The sequence below is a fragment of the Ambystoma mexicanum genome, chromosome 8 (genome assembly GCF_040938575.1).
Source record: "Ambystoma mexicanum isolate Mex_15411 chromosome 8, UKY_AmexF1_1, whole genome shotgun sequence".
NCBI classification, from domain to species: domain Eukaryota; kingdom Metazoa; phylum Chordata; class Amphibia; order Caudata; family Ambystomatidae; genus Ambystoma; species Ambystoma mexicanum.
In genome coordinates, this window is record NC_090929.1 from 12,389,439 (window position 1) to 12,405,707 (window position 16,269).

The 16,269-nt window shown below is 47.6% G+C and overlaps 1 protein-coding gene across 1 annotated transcript in view; it reads right to left on the reverse strand.

Annotated features, from left to right (window-relative positions):
- The window catches only part of TTC16 (tetratricopeptide repeat domain 16), a 547,992-nt gene that overhangs the window by 244,519 nt on the left and 287,204 nt on the right, over positions 1 to 16,269 (reverse strand). Inside the window, exons 6-7 of the mRNA XM_069609131.1 lie at positions 13,184 to 13,284; positions 12,470 to 12,596 (exon numbers count right to left, since the gene is read on the reverse strand). Of these exons, the coding sequence (XP_069465232.1) occupies positions 12,470 to 12,596; positions 13,184 to 13,284 (228 nt within the window). The remainder of the gene's footprint in view (positions 1 to 12,469; positions 12,597 to 13,183; positions 13,285 to 16,269) is intronic.

Here is a 16,269-nt window from a genome sequence, read left to right on the forward strand (position 1 = left end):
CACATTGCAATTAGTCACTTTCGGACTGTGCCAAATTGCAGATTTCCACATCAGAGAGTTCCTAAGCCAAGGAGGAAGTGCATACAGGGCGGCGTTGCTCATTCGGCTCAGGTGGGAAAACAAGGACGATACAGATATTAAAGAGGGCAGTGGTGGCAGGTCTACCTGGGTTACCCCTTCATTTTCAAAATGTGTGGTTTTGGGTGTAGAGGTATTAGCAGTTCCAATGCCATTGTTAACAGCAGCCTTTCCATAAGAAAAACAAGGTGCTGCAATCTCTCCTTGGACCCACAGAGTCCCATCCTCCATGTACCAAACAAACAAGGTACTGCAATCTGTCATTGGACCCACAAAGAGTCCCACCCCTCCATGTGCCATAAGAACAAGGTGCTACAATCTCACATTGGACCCCCAGAGAGTCCCACCCCTCCATGTACCATACGAGCAAGGTGCTGCAATCTCTCCTTGGACCCACAGAGAGCCCCACCCCTTCATGTACCATAAGAACAAGGTGCTGCAATCTCTTCTTGTGCCCCCAGAGAGCCCCACCCCTCCATGTACCATAAAAACAAGGTGCTGCAATCTCTCCTTGGACCATCAGAGAGCCCCACCCCTCCATGTACAATAAGAACAAGGTACTGCTATCTCTCCTTGGACCCACAGAGAGCCCCACCCCTCCATGTACCATATGAGCAAGGTGCTGCAATCTCCCCTTGGACCCACAGAGAGTCCCACCCCTCCATGTACCATAAGAACAAGGTGCTGCAATCTCCCCTTGGACCCACAGAGAGTCCCACCCCTCCATGTACCATAAGAACAAGGTGCTGCAATCTCCCCTTGGACCATCAGAGAGTCCCACCCCTCCATGTACCATAAGAACAGGGTGCTGCAATCTCCCCTTGGACCATCAGAGAGTCCCACCCCTCCATGTACCATAAGAACAAGGTGCTGCAATCTCTCCTTGGACCCACAGAGAGCCCCACCCCTCCATGTGCCAAACAAACAAGGTACTGCAATCTCTCCTTGGACCCCCAGAGAGTCCCACCCCCATGTACCATAAAGACAAGGTGCTGCAATCTCTCCTTGGACCCACAGAGAGTCCCACCCCCATGTACCATAAAGACAAGGTGCTGCAATCTCTCCTTGGACCCACAGAGAGTCCCACCCCTCCATGTACCATAAGGACAAGGTACTGCAATCTCTCCTTGGACCCCCAGAGAGTCCCACCCCCATGTACCAAACAAACAAGGTACTGCAATCTCTCCTTGGACCCCCAGAGAGTCCCACCCCCATGTACCAAACAAACAAGGTGCTGCAATCTCTCCTTGGACCCCCAGAGAGTCCCACCCCCATGTACCATAAAGACAAGGTGCTGCAATCTCTCCTTGGACCCACAGAGAGCCCCACCCCTCCATGTACCATAAGAACAAGGTGCTGCAATCTCTCCTTGGACCCACAGAGAGTCCCACCCCTCCATGTACCATAAGAACAAGGTGCTGTAATCTCTCCTTGGACCCACAGAGAGCCCCACCCCTCCATGTACCATAACAGCAAGGTGCTGCAATCTCTCCTTGGACCCACAGAGAGTCCCACCCCTCCATGTACCATAAGAACAAGGTGCTGCAATCTCTCATTGGACCCACAGAGAGCACCACCCCTCCATGTGCCATATGAACAAGGTACTGCTATCTCTCCTTGGACCCACATAGAGCCCCACCCCTCCATGTACCATAAGAACAAGGTGCTGCAATCTCTCCTTGGACCCACAGAGAGCCCCACCCCTCCATGTACCATAAGAACAAGGTGCTGCAATCTCTCCTTGGACCCACAGAGAGCCCCACCCCTCCATGTACCATAAGAACAAGGTGCTGCAATCTCTTCTTGTGCCCCCAGAGAGGCCCACCCCTCCATGTACCATAAGAACAAGGTGCTGCAATCTCTCCTTGGACCATCAGAGAGTCCCACCCCTCCATGTACCATAAGAACAAGGTGCTGCAGTCTCTCCTTGGACCCACAGAGAGCCCTACCCCTCCATTTACAATAAGAACAAGGTGCTGCAATCTCTCCTTTGACCCACAGAGAGCCCCACCCCTCCATGTACCATAAGAACAAGCTGCTGCAATCTCTTCTTGTGCCCCCAGAGAGCCCCACCCCTCCATGTACCATACGAGCAAGGTGCTGCAATCTCTCCTTGTGCCCCCAGAGAGCCCCACCCCTCCATGTACCATACGAGCAATGTGCTGCAATCTCTCCTTGTGCCCCCAGAGAGTCCCACCCCTCCATGTGCCATACGAACAAGGTTCTGCAATCTCTCCTTGGACCCACAGGGAGCCCCACCCCTCAATGTACCATACGAGCAAGGTGCTGCAATCTCTCTTTGGACCCACAGAGAGCCCCACCCCTCCATGTACCATACGAGCAAGGTAATGCAATCTCTCCTTGGACCCACAGAGAGCCCCACCCCTCCATGTACCATACGAGCAAGGTGATGCAATCTCTCCTTGGACCTACAGAGAGTCTCACCCCTCCATGTACCATAAGAACAAGGTGCTGCAATCTCTCTTTGGACCCACAGAGAGCCCCACCCCTCCATGTACCATACGAGCAAGGTAATGCAATCTCTCCTTGGACCCACAGAGAGCCCCACCCCTCCATGTACCATACGAGCAAGGTGATGCAATCTCTCCTTGGACCTACAGAGAGTCTCACCCCTCCATGTGCCATAAGAACAAGGTGCTGCAATCTCTCCTTGTGCCCCCAGAGAGTCCCACCTCCATGTACCATACGAGCAAGGTGCTGCAATCTCTCCTTGGACCCACAGAGAGGGTGTCTAGTCAAAGGATCGAATATAAAGGGTCGACAGGTCAAAGGATCGACACCAAAGGGTCGACAGGTCAAAGGATCGAATATTTTTTTATTTATTTTTTTCATTTTTTTTTTGTTTTTGGGGAAAAAAGTGTTTTTTAGCAAAAAAAGGGGGGTTGGGGGGGAATCCCCCCACCCCCAAAAAAAACATCGAAAACAAATAAAACAAATTCGATCCTTTGACCTGTCGACCCTTTGGTGTCGATCCTTTGACCTCTCGACCCTTTTACTGTAGATCCTTTGACCTAGAACCCACAGAGAGCCCCACCCACATGTACCATACGAGCAAGGTGCTGCAATCTCTCCTTGGACCCACAGAGAGCCCCACCCCTCCATGTGCCAAACAAACAAGGTACTGCAATCTCTCCTTGGACCCCCAGAGAGTCCCACCCCATGTACCATACGGACAAGGTGCTGCAATATCCCCTTGGACCCACAGAAGTCCCACCCCTCCATGTACCATAAGAACAAGGTGCTGCAATCTCTCCTTGGACCCCCAGAGAGTCCCACCCCCATGTACCATAAAGACAAGATGCTGCAATCTCTCCTTGGACCCCCAGAGAGTCCCACCCCCATGCACCATACGGACAAGGTGCTGCAATCTCTCCTTGGACCCACAGAGAGCCCCACCCCTCCATGTACCATAAGAACAAGGTGCTGCAATCTCTCCTTGGAGCCACAGAGAGTCCCACCCCTCCATGTACCATAAGAACAAGGTGGTGCAATCTCTTCTTGGACCCACAGAGAGCCCCACCCCTCCATGTGCCATACGAACAAGGTGCTGCAATCTCTCCTTGGACATACAGAGAGCCCCACCCCTCCATGTACCATAAGAACAAGGTGCTGCAATCTCTCCTTGGATACACAGAGAGCCCCACCACTCCATGTACAATAAGAACAAGGTGCTGCAATCTCTCCTTGGACCCACAGAGAGCCCCACCCCTCCATGTACCATAAGAACAAGGTACTGCAATCTTTCCTTGGACCCAAAGAGAGCCCCACCCCTCCATGTACCATAAGAGCAAGGTGCTGCAATCTCTCCTTGGACCCAAAGAGAGCCCCACCCCTCCATGTACCATAAGAACAAGGTGCTGTGGTGCTGCAATCTCTCCTTGGACCAACAGAGAGCCCCACCCCTCCATGTACCATAAGAACAAGGTGATGCAATCTCTCCTTGGACCCCCAGAGAGTCCCACCCCCATGCACCATACGGACAAGGTGCTGCAATCTCTCCTTGGACCCACAGAGAGCCCCACCCCTCCATGTACCATAAGAGCAAGGTGCTGCAATAGCTCCTTGGACCCACAGAGAGCCCCACCCCTCCATGTACCATAAGGACAAGGTGCTGCAATCTCTCCTTGTACCCACAGAGAGCCCCACCCCTCCATGTGCCATAAGGACCAGGTGCTGCAATCGCTCCTTGGACCCACAGAGAGCCCCACCCCTCCATGTACCATAAGAACAAGGTGCTGCAATCTCTCCTTGGACCCACAGAGAGCCCCATCCCTCCATGTACCATAAGAACAAGGTGCTGCAGTCTCTCCTTGGACCATCAGAGAGCCCCACCCCTCCATGTACCATAATTGCAAGGTGCTGCAGTCTCTCCTTGGGCCCACAGAGAGCCCCACCCCTCCATGTACCATAATAGCAAGGTGCTGCAGTCTCTCCTTGGGCCCACAGAGAGCCCCACCCCTCCATGTACCATAAGAGCAAGGTGCTGCAATCTCTTCTTGGACCCACAGAGAGCCCCACCCCTCCATGTGCCATACGAACAAGGTGCTGCAATCTCTCTTGTGCCCCCAGAGAGCCCCACCCCTCCATGTACCATAAGAGCAAGGTGCTGCAATCTCTCCTTGTGCCCCCAGAGAGTCCCACCCCTCCATGTGCCATACGAACATGGTACTGCAATCTCTCCTTGGACCCACAGACAGCCCCGCCCCTCCATGTACCATACGAGCAAGGTGCTGCAATCTCTCCTTGGACCCAAAGAGAGCCCCACCCCTCCGTGTACCATACGCACAAGGTCCTGCAGTCTCTCCTTGGACCCACAGAGTCCCACCCCCATGTACCATAATAACAAGGTGCCGCAGTCTCTCCTTGGACCCACAGAGAGCCCCACCCCTCCATGTACCATAAGAACAAGGTGCTGCAATCTCTCCTTGGACCCAAAGAGAGCCTCACCCCTCCATGTACCATAAGAGTAAGGTGCTGCAATCACTCCTTGGACCCAGAGAGAGCCCCACCCCTCCATGTACCATAAGAACAAGGTGCTGCAATCTCTCCTTGGACCCAAAGAGAGCCCCACCCCTCCATGTACCTGTAGTGATACACGAAATTGCAACCTTGCCAATCAGGGCTTTAGATGACAGCATTAGCCGCTGAAAGCCAATAGTGTATTCAAGGTATGTGCTAAAAATGCTGACAGTAGTCTGTTGTAGCACTTCCATTATGCAGTAGTGAGCTACAAGGGATATGCAGGCCTAGTATGAAATAGGTCAAATTAAGCATTGTTGATAGACAGGCAGGGAGGGCCCCTAGCTATGTAGCTAATAGGTTTTTGGAGTGTTTGGAACATCATGGCACCTATATAGCGCTTAGATAGCCAGTCTTAAGCGCTATAAACACTAAGCTATGAGTGCATGCCTTTTAGAGCTTGCAGATGGGGTTAATACATCCCTGCTTCCCTTAGAATATTCAGCCTCACTAACGGTAGCCCTGGCTCCAAGCTAATCTTCCTTTTCTCTGGGAAGGTACTGATAAGACATTCCTCAGCCAGCGCAGATGGGAACCAAGGGAGGGGGTAGGAGCGAGCAGGGAGCATCTCAGAGAGAGCTGGGTTTTTTCCATGAGCCAGTTGCACAGGGAAAGTTCTGGAACTGTGCGTCATGGTGACTGACAGCAAGAGATTATAACATATCCATGCACACATGGATCAGGGGGAGATCGTCCTGTGGACTTGATTCGTGTACAGTCAGGTGCCCGGCATTGGCTCTCACGGTGTCCTCCAGCCTTGTTTTTCTATGAGCGGGGCTTGTTTTACAGCTAGCTTATGAAAAACCCAGGTCTCCCAGGGCTGATTAAGGGACGTAAGACTGTGTTTCTCTATGTTTCTCTATATTTCTCTATGTTTCTCTATGTTTATCTAAGTTCCATGTTTCACTATATTTTGCATTGCTCTTTGTTTTATGCTTTGTAATATTCTCTAACTTGAATCCCAAATGTATATGAAATTCACTGCTTAGAATAAATATGCTAACACTTTGAGGGTGTCATTTGTCACTTGCATGAGATCACTGCTCAGCACAATAGAACCTGTATTTTGGGCTGAATTGGGTATTTTTGCTCTCAAAGGGCTGGCCCCGAGGAAGATTTTGCCCAATATCAAGACATTTGGTGGCAGCTTTGTGGGATTTGTGAAGAGCAGTGCCATGCTGACATGACAAATGGTGTGAGAGAACACAGTGTAGAGTGGGGAGCAGGCTGTCGCATTTCCTTGATGGTCTCACTGCAGCTCTGAGACTTCAAAAGGCAGCAATGTTGTGTCGGCTTGCCGTGGCCGATAGCTTGTGTGGTTAAGACTCCCTTCAGTAAATCAGTCGTGACTGACTTATTGCATGGGATTGGTGCCAGGGAGTACAAGGCAATAAACGAGCGGGAAATGGCTTTGTTTAAAGCACTCCGATGAATGGTTAAGAAAGATGTATGCTCAATTAGAAAAAGAATTTTATCATGTGGTTTCCCAAGTTTAAAGTTGTAATTTGGAATGCATAATGAGACGGAGTTCTCATCTCTATTCTGTCATGAGGGCAGGAAAAAAAAAAATAATTGCAGGGATTTGACATGCAAATTGTGAATAGTGATTTAACCATTGACTCAGCCCCAGTGTGCTAGCGAGTGGGGGCTGTAATGTTCGGAGGCGAAGGTTCGTCTTTTTTGATATATGCTTTTGAAGGGATGGCATTCCTGAATAATGAGGAAGGGGAATGAGCCATGCTTAGGAGAATGAGTAACATCTGTGCTGAGAGCCTAAAGAGTTTTTTCTTTCTTTTGGCAACTGTAAAATTCCATGTGCTAATGGTGGCAAATTCTGTTTAAAGGAAACACACTAAAATGGTTATATTGCATTTTAGGCTGTGCCATGCTTATATTGGGTGAGAGACTCACTTAAAAGGAAAGTGAGTGAATGTTATTTGGATTTTCGATTTTTGTGTACTGATTTGAAATTGCAGAATCAGTTTGCAATGGTTGGGGGGAAAAACAATTTATATTTTTCTAAATTGCCCCTGGAGTATTTTTGATCCCATGCTATGCCATGGATTTGTGCTGTTGCCTTATAAGTGATGTATGATTTGGAAATAGTGACCTGTTGACTGTGATACATGGGGAAAAATGTTGTTGACACATTAAACAGCCCACAAGCAATAGAGTGTGGGTTGTTCTTGCAGAAAAAAAACGTGCAGGGAGCTGCACTAAACATTGGCATTTTTATTTTTTAAATGCACTGAACTGAGTGGTTATAGTTTGGCAATGGTACAACAGAATGAAACATCTGTGTGTGATAAGATAGCACAAAGATTTAATGGGTTGCGAGTTCTCTTGAAAGATCGCACATTACAAGAAAAGTGCCGCTTTTGAAAACAAGAGTCTTGCTGTGTGTGCAGAGCTTGTGCCTTGAAGCTGTCTTGGGCGAGGTGCGTGAAGGCAAACAAAAGCAGAAACAGTACAAGAAAGAGTTAATCTGGATGAATTGTCTGAAACGAGTGAAGCCGCCACAGTATAAGAGTTATAGGCAAAAGAGATAAGCTGCGTGCTCATGGCGCTGCCAGGTGCACACGAAAGATAAACATGCCTGCATTCCTGAGGAAGGGGGAGCAAAAACAGAGAGCTGTTCAAAAAGTAAAGAATTTGCCCAGTAAACTGTGGTACGGAGCAAAGGCTTCATGCAGGATGGCAGACGGGCACATCACATCTGAACATTTACCTATGCATCTGTGAATGGGCCAAGAAAAGACAGCTGCCCATTCCAACAGACATTACTGTGCAAACCGCATTCCCATGTGATGTGATGTGAAGTGAAGTAAAGCGCTATTGCTGTGCAAGCTGCATTCCAATGCTCCATGTGATGTGAACTGAAGTAAAGCGCTGTGCACTGGAGAAGAAGCCTCTAGGCGCTTTGAGAAGAGAAAATACACATCTGGCAAACTGCAAGCTACATTGCCAGGGGATGGAGTAACTGACAAAGACATTATGGCATTCCAGATGGAAGCAAAACTGACAAAAGTGCTTAGCCGGTTTGCAAGAGACAACATGCAGAGCGGGGCTTTGAAGTACAACATGAACACTGCACATTAGCCATGATCCAGAAGCCACACGGCTTAGTGCAAGAATGAATGATTTGTTGAAGCAACAAAAGAAACTGGCTTAGACTATCGCACTCAAAGGGGTGGTTCAAAAACAGCAAACGCCCTTTGAAAAAATGACAAGTGAAAAAACCAGAGGCTTGAAAAGACACTGCTAAGAAAAGAAAGATAAATAAACAAAGCTGCTTGTACAACTGTAAGCGGTATTGGACTGAAAGACTTTACCTTTCAAAAATGGAGTGATGCCAGCAGGGCAAACTGAATCAAGATCATGAGACACTGGAAGCAAGTTGGCGCCTGGCATTGGTGATCGCTTTGGTGAAAAAGAAAAGCATTGTGCGACCTGGGTACTTACTATATGGCTTTGTAAAAGCACAGATCAGTCTGAGGTACCATTGACCAGCTATGATTGCATTGCACAAATGAGTTTGTGATTAGGCAGTTACACCCCGTATGGTTGAGTGTAAATAAGCCCCCAGAAACATGCAGAAAGGTGATAAATAATTGCAGTAGCAATGACAAAGTGTGTAGTTACCTGATGAGACTTTTTGAAGATGGGGGTGGTATTAGGGGAAGGGGTGGATAACGCTGATATTGAAGTTTTGATGACATCCTAACATTTCTGTTTGTATTTTGCCTAGGCAAAGCACGACAAGACATTTCATAATATCAGAAATTAATATGCAGTTTGTGGGTGACACTGATCAAAGAAGGGTCAGACGCATTCTCAGAGAAAGCGAGCCACTGCGACATGCTATTTCAACTTTAACGTGCCCTGCACCGCACTCAATGCTGTAACCTGCGAATAGTGTCCAACAGAGTAATAACTTTTACTGAACTGGCACGATGCAGACTTGGCTAATTATCAAGTATTTGATGCTACACATTTAAATGACATGTTTTGCCCTTTCTTGTTTAAAGGACTATGGACAATGAATTGTGGACTGTAACATCAGGCACCACATACAGCTGTATGACACAGCAATTGAATGCTAACACATTGAAAAATGGTTTTTAAATGCACTGTTGAGATGAATCTGAAAAAACCAAATGGTTTTACTCTTCCAACTGAATGGCTTTAACCAGAGATGTTTTGTTTTTTGAAAAAAAAAATATTCTACATTGCACGTAGGCAGGAGAATGATTTATGAACTGTTGGGGCAGCAGAATTATGCAAGCAGGAGTGTAATTAATTTTGAGATAAGATGAGTGCGCACATCAAAGTCACCTGTGCGTAGGTTAAGATTCTTAATTGAAGTAATGCTGCCAAGTGTATGAGCTATAATTTGAAATGGTAATCTTTGAAACACTGGATACTTTTACAGCCAGCTTAAGGCAGGTAAATGAAACCATGACTGACTTGATGTTTGATTTTATGACACAGAGTGTGACACGGTTTTTTGTTAAACCAACCAGTTTCATGTTTTTGTGGGGACAGCTGTCTCCAGCACACTAATGCAAAGAGTCACCTTTTGATTGTAAACATTTGGAATAATTCTTTGGAAAAGCGCTACAAATGAGTATCCACATGGAATTGCTAGTGTACTGGCCTGGCACATTGTCAGGCATCTTTTGTCACTGAATGGATACCATTTGTTTAATTTGTCTAATGTGATGTTTTTCTGACCAAGAACTGCAGCGAGTGTTCTCGCCAAGATTTAATGAACTATAACTTGACTAAATGAATTTTTTCCATGGTGTGATGAAACAGCCACTGCCGGATAGTAGTATGGTGTTTGTGGCTAAAGTTAATATTGTATATGGTAGATATCCCACTTGAAGAAGGGTATTCTCCAAGTCACAGAAGGTAGACACTGTGAACCTGTTAGATTTTCCAGTGGTAAGACAACATGTAAATTGTAGACTGGTAATGCACACCTTCATTATTACAGTGCTACACTTAGACATAGATTTATCATGAGGCAATGTTTCCTTAGTACTACCAAGCTGCTACAAATGGAGTCCATTTCTATGGCCCATCACTAGAGTGCGCGTAGCTAGGGAGCTAGATTCATTAATTGCAGGAGCTTTATATGCTTGTGACATAGAAACTGTGCACAATAAGCTAGCCACTATGGGTTCTGATGCCAGCTCTGCTATAGAACTTCTGGCCTAGTGGGGCCCATTGATATGCCCAGCACTGCTACAAGTATTGACAGCCAATTGAAGATGACAGAATTTTAGACATGAAGACATTTTTGTCTGCCATAGGGCAGGTCAACAAGACTGCTAAATACACACAATGCATTGTATGGCAAACATTGTTAAATCAGCAGGTGTTGGCTTTTTACTGGGTGGGGGCAACCATCCTCCACACACTGGCACGCAGAGCTACAGTTACCAGCATACATATGGATTGAATTGCTTGCTTTTGATTGCATGAATAACACATGCCATGCTTTGATGTAAATTAGTAGAATTGTTTTTATTTAGACAACCTGGTGCCCATGGGTTCACCTTGTTCACGAAATTAGATGGTTTCTGGTTGGGTTCCACCTACCTGGGGGAAGTGTCTAGTCACACAGCCCATAGTCACGCTTGAATGCCCTGGGATCAGGGGGAGGGTAGGCCCTTAGGGTGAAAGGCTGCCAGGTTTTAGAATTGGTAACCATACATAAATGCAATAGTGCATTGTAGATTAGACTACACTGGATTGCCTTGACATTTTAACTGCATGCTGCTTTTTAACTGACAATCAGTTATACAAAATTGATTTAGGTATTTTTGTGTAGGCCATGTTTTGGCTAGAGTAAATGTCCATGTTCACTTGGTGTAGGTATTTTTTGTGTAGGCCAGGTTTTGGCAAGGGTATATGTCACTGTTCACTTTGTGTACATTTTTGTTTAGGTAGTGTTTTACCTTGCATGCCACGCTAACTAACCGCTATAAGATAGTTTGCTTAAACCTCTTGCAAAGCCCCAAGGTCTTTATCACTGCACTAAATACTATATTGATAGGTATTAGTCAGCATTTGTCGCACAAACGTTGAATAGGGGTGGAATGTAGTGATACACGAAATTGCAACCTTGCCAATCAGGGCTTTAGATGACAGCATTAGCCGCTGAAAGCCAATAGTGTATTCAAGGTATGTGCTAAAAATGCTGACAGTAGTCTGTTGTAGCACTTCCATTATGCAGTAGTGAGCTACAAGGGATATGCAGGCCTAGTATGAAATAGGTCAAATTAAGCATTGTTGATAGACAGGCAGGGAGGGCCCCTAGCTATGTAGCTAATAGGTTTTTGGAGTGTTTGGAACATCATGGCACCTATATAGCGCTTAGATAGCCAGTCTTAAGCGCTATAAACACTAAGCTATGAGTGCATGCCTTTTAGAGCTTGCAGATGGGGTTAATACATCCCTGCTTCCCTTAGAATATTCAGCCTCACTAACGGTAGCCCTGGCTCCAAGCTAATCTTCCTTTTCTCTGGGAAGGTACTGATAAGACATTCCTCAGCCAGCGCAGATGGGAACCAAGGGAGGGGGTAGGAGCGAGCAGGGAGCATCTCAGAGAGAGCTGGGTTTTTTCCATGAGCCAGTTGCACAGGGAAAGTTCTGGAACTGTGCGTCATGGTGACTGACAGCAAGAGATTATAAAATATCCATGCACACATGGATCAGGGGGAGATCGTCCTGTGGACTTGATTCGTGTACAGTCAGGTGCCCGGCATTGGCTCTCACGGTGTCCTCCAGCCTTGTTTTTCTATGAGCGGGGCTTGTTTTACAGCTAGCTTATGAAAAACCCAGGTCTCCCAGGGCTGATTAAGGGACGTAAGACTGTGTTTCTCTATGTTTCTCTATATTTCTCTATGTTTCTCTATGTTTATCTAAGTTCCATGTTTCACTATATTTTGCATTGCTCTTTGTTTTATGCTTTGTAATATTCTCTAACTTGAATCCCAAATGTATATGAAATTCACTGCTTAGAATAAATATGCTAACACTTTGAGGGTGTCATTTGTCACTTGCATGAGATCACTGCTCAGCACAATAGAACCTGTATTTTGGGCTGAATTGGGTATTTTTGCTCTCAAAGGGCTGGCCCCGAGGAAGATTTTGCCCAATATCAAGACAGTACCATAAGAACAAGGTGCTGCAGTCTCTCATTGGACCTACAGAGAGCCTCACCCCTCTATGTGCCGCCCTAGCAAGGGGAGGGAGACTCTGGCAGGACTCACAAGGATTCCTACCCACTATGAAGCAGCCTCACCAAACGCACAATGATTGCCAGCATCTCTGCACGTACCTTATTGAACTGGTAATGCAGTCTTGCTCTCAGCACATACAGGTCTGGGTTGGCTTTGTTCTCTAGCAGCTGGTTTACTAATCTCAAGCAGTCATCATGCCTTCCAAGAGCTGCCAGACAAGCGATGCTACAAGAAGAATAGTGGGGGGGGAGAGAAGGGACGGGAAGGCATGAGTGTGAATACGTTTCAGAGGGAAGGTGCAAGAAGGAGGAAGACGGCAAGGTGGGGACTCGCAGGGTCGGTGAAGGAGGCGTAGAGGGAGCAAATTCCAGGAAGAAGGTACACTAAACCTGCAAGGAGTGAAAGCAGGCCACTTGCTAAGCGTTGGCACCGCAGGGCCGCCTACAGCGGCTGCGGTATACTCACAGAGAGAGTGGCGAGTCTGCAAGCAGTGAGTAGGCATGGACACTGCCATGGACCTGGAGGGAGTGATTGCAGGTCACACCCAAGAGGCGGTACGTTGGGCTTACAGTGTCTGTGAGTTGTACACTCGTAGCGACAGAGGACAATACACCTACAAGGAGTGAGAGCAGGGAACTCACCAAGAGGGGGTACAGCAGGCTTGCAAATAGTGGGTGTGGTAGACTTGTAGAAAGAGGGTGCAATACACCTACACGGAGTGAGAGCACAACACTCATTAAGAGTGAGTACAGAAGGCGTGCAGTAAAGGGCTGGTGTAATAAACTCAATGATAGTTATACCTCCTCCTTTACCTGCGGAAATGGTACAATGGCTTTGAGGGCTGGAGTTCTGCTGCACAGGTGAAGGACTCCAGTGCTCCGAGGTACATCTTCTGATCAAAGAGGCACTGACCCTGTGGAAGAAGCACAGAAGAAGGTTGCAAATAAGAGCAGAGCAGAAACAAAGAGAGACATCAGTCAAAGGAAAGGGCCTGAAGGACCACCACGAGCTTCACAGTATGGCTGGGACTTGCCAGGGCACCTCTTGCTTCCTTCATAACCCAGCAACTGCACCGTTCATCTAAAGGAACCACTACTCGCTATGGAGTACCGAGGCCGAACAGTCGGAAGTCCAATGGGATGCTTGTACACATACATCTGTAATGCAATCTTAGCCAAGCCGTTTTGAACTGAAATAACATTTATTACAAAAAAACACATATAAAATATATAGTAAGGTTTAATGAAAGAACTCGAAGTTCCCCTGTTGTAACTGTAAATGTACAAAATGGCAGTCACAAACGAATGTGGGTTCTGATATCGAGCTCCATGCAAGAGTCCAGCCTCTAAGTGCAGGAGTCCAGCCTCTAAGCGCAGGAGTCCAGCCTCTAAGCGCAGGAGTCCAGCCTCTAAGCGCAGGACTGGGTTTCGAACCTCTGCTGCTCCTGGTTCTCTGGCTTCCAAGACAAGCGCTTTGTCCCTGAGCTATCCGCTCACCCCTTTAAAGTCTGTCTTGTCAGAGAGAGGGTCAACCTCTCTTCCCGAGGTCAACCACCCAGTTTGTGGCGCAGCTTGTCAAGCGTCTGCTTGGTAATGAGAGTATGAGGACATACTGTTCCAGCAAATACATACATACATACATACATACATACATACATGAATGCATATTGGGAAGACAAGGTGATGAGGACAGGGACTGTTCTCTTTCAGGTTCACGCTTGGAAACCTACATGAATGGGCAAGAATTCGCCCTGCCCCTATGACATCATGGCTGCCATACGCCCCTTCATTTTCTTTTTCTAGCAAACCCTTTCTTGGGCTATGCATCCGTATGTTGGCTGAAGACATTGCGTGTACATGCGCTAAGGATGGAGAACTGCAGGCTCTTTCCCAGCCAGGGTTACTGGAGCAAGGTCACGTACCTGTGCCCAGCGGCGGGGTGCACCATGAACTGGATGGGACAATGGGTCGTTGACTAAAACTGGATATTGTAAGCCTTGCTGTGGAAAGGAGCTAAAATAGAACACATTGGTGCTCCAATACCTGCTAAATGCCATCAAGCAGTAAATACATAGTTAAGAGATCGAGGTGTGAGAACAGTTAACACTGCGGCACAAGCAGGCGATCTTCCTTTCTTACATAAAAACACCCACTGATAGGGGAACAGGCAGATCTGAACTCCTTCGCACAAGGAAGTACTTAGGCCAAGTAGAGCATTCACCTTACAGGTATACTGAAAACCCTCACAGACTATAGACCGACAAAACTGGTTTGTGGGTAAGTTGACATATCCCACCACGGTTGCCAGACATGGGGCCTCAGAAGTCTGGCGGTAACCCTTAAAAGTGGCGTTAACTGAATTAGCGGTGCAAATACGCTCCGCCGGATCACAAGCCGGCGCAAATACAGCAGACTGTAAATTCATTCTGAGCTATTACAGCCAGCGCTATTACAGCTGGCGGTATCTGCGCCCGCAACTCTAAGCAGAATCCCAGCCGCAACAGGCGCTCCCAAAGCACTCCAGAGGGCTACATAAGGCACACCCCTACCCTATGCTGCCATTCTCCACTGTGAGCTGGGACAGGCAGCTGCTCATGCTGTGCCGGGAAGTGGAGAGCAGGACAACCAGGCCAGGGCACAGAGAGTACAGGGGGAGTGTGGGGGGGGAGGGAGGAGGAGGAGGAGGAGGAGAGCACAGGCAAGGCGTGCACCCATCCCCAGGGTCAGGCCTTCACCCTGGACCCTCAATGACAGCCAGCTGGTGACCCTGTACCGCCTCAACGGGGAGACCATAACTGAGCTGCTCAGTACAATACAGGAGGAAATAGGGAGCAGGATTAACGGCCGCACAGCTGTGCCCCTCTGCTTAAGCTAGTCTCAGTATTGCAACTCCTAGGCACTGGCACCTTCCAGCACTCCGGGGCAATGATGCACAGCATGGCACAGGCCACATTCTGTGCAGTGTTGGTCCAGGTGCTGGATGCCCTCCTGCGGAATGTGCAACACCACATCGCACTGTCCACCACCCCAGCCCAGGTCAATTCCATGAAGGCACAGTTCTATGCCGTTGTCCAATTGTCTAATGTGATTGCAGCCCTGGACCGCACCCATGTTGCGTTGGTGGCCCCCCAGGCCCACGAAGAAGTGTACCAAAATCGCAATCACTACCACTCCCTCAATGTGCAGGTGACCTGCAACCCCAAACATCATCCCTCATTGCTGTGCTCTCTGCCCAGATTCCACCCAGGACTCTATGGAGCACCATCTGCATGCACATGATGTCCAATGCCCTGATACAGTGTAAGTCCATCCCCATGCAGGTTATGTTATGTTAGGGTGTAAAGACTGGTGCGGGATGTCTGTACTTCCACTCTCTATATGGTAGAGGAGAGGCACAGAAGACCCCAGCCAAGATTCTCTATTACGGTAGCAATGGACAAGCAATCAAGGCCTAGCTTCTCGGCAGGTGATGCAGGCTGGTTCTTAAGTACAGTGTAGTCCCCGAACCCCCACAAAGGAATATCCACACACTGTATTACTGAAAACACAGTCTTAATATAATTAAAATTCAAAGGTATGTACACGATCACAATAACGCACTTTGTACTCAGAAGTCAATAATGATAAATATCTACAATTCTAAAGTGGTACCAGTAATGTTATCAAATCTCATTAAAGTGCATCAACTGTATGGTTAAAATGTCACGCAGATTAATAACGAGGAAACCAGCAATAGAGATATGCAGGAACGTAAAATGGTTGAAACAATAGGCAGAATACTGACCCCTACCACTAGGCACAGTTCTGTGTGGAGATCCCCCACCTGGGCAACCTGTAAATAAAGATATATAGCACAAGCCCAGTCCATATAATGTTCGATAATCTTACTCCTTCCTGTT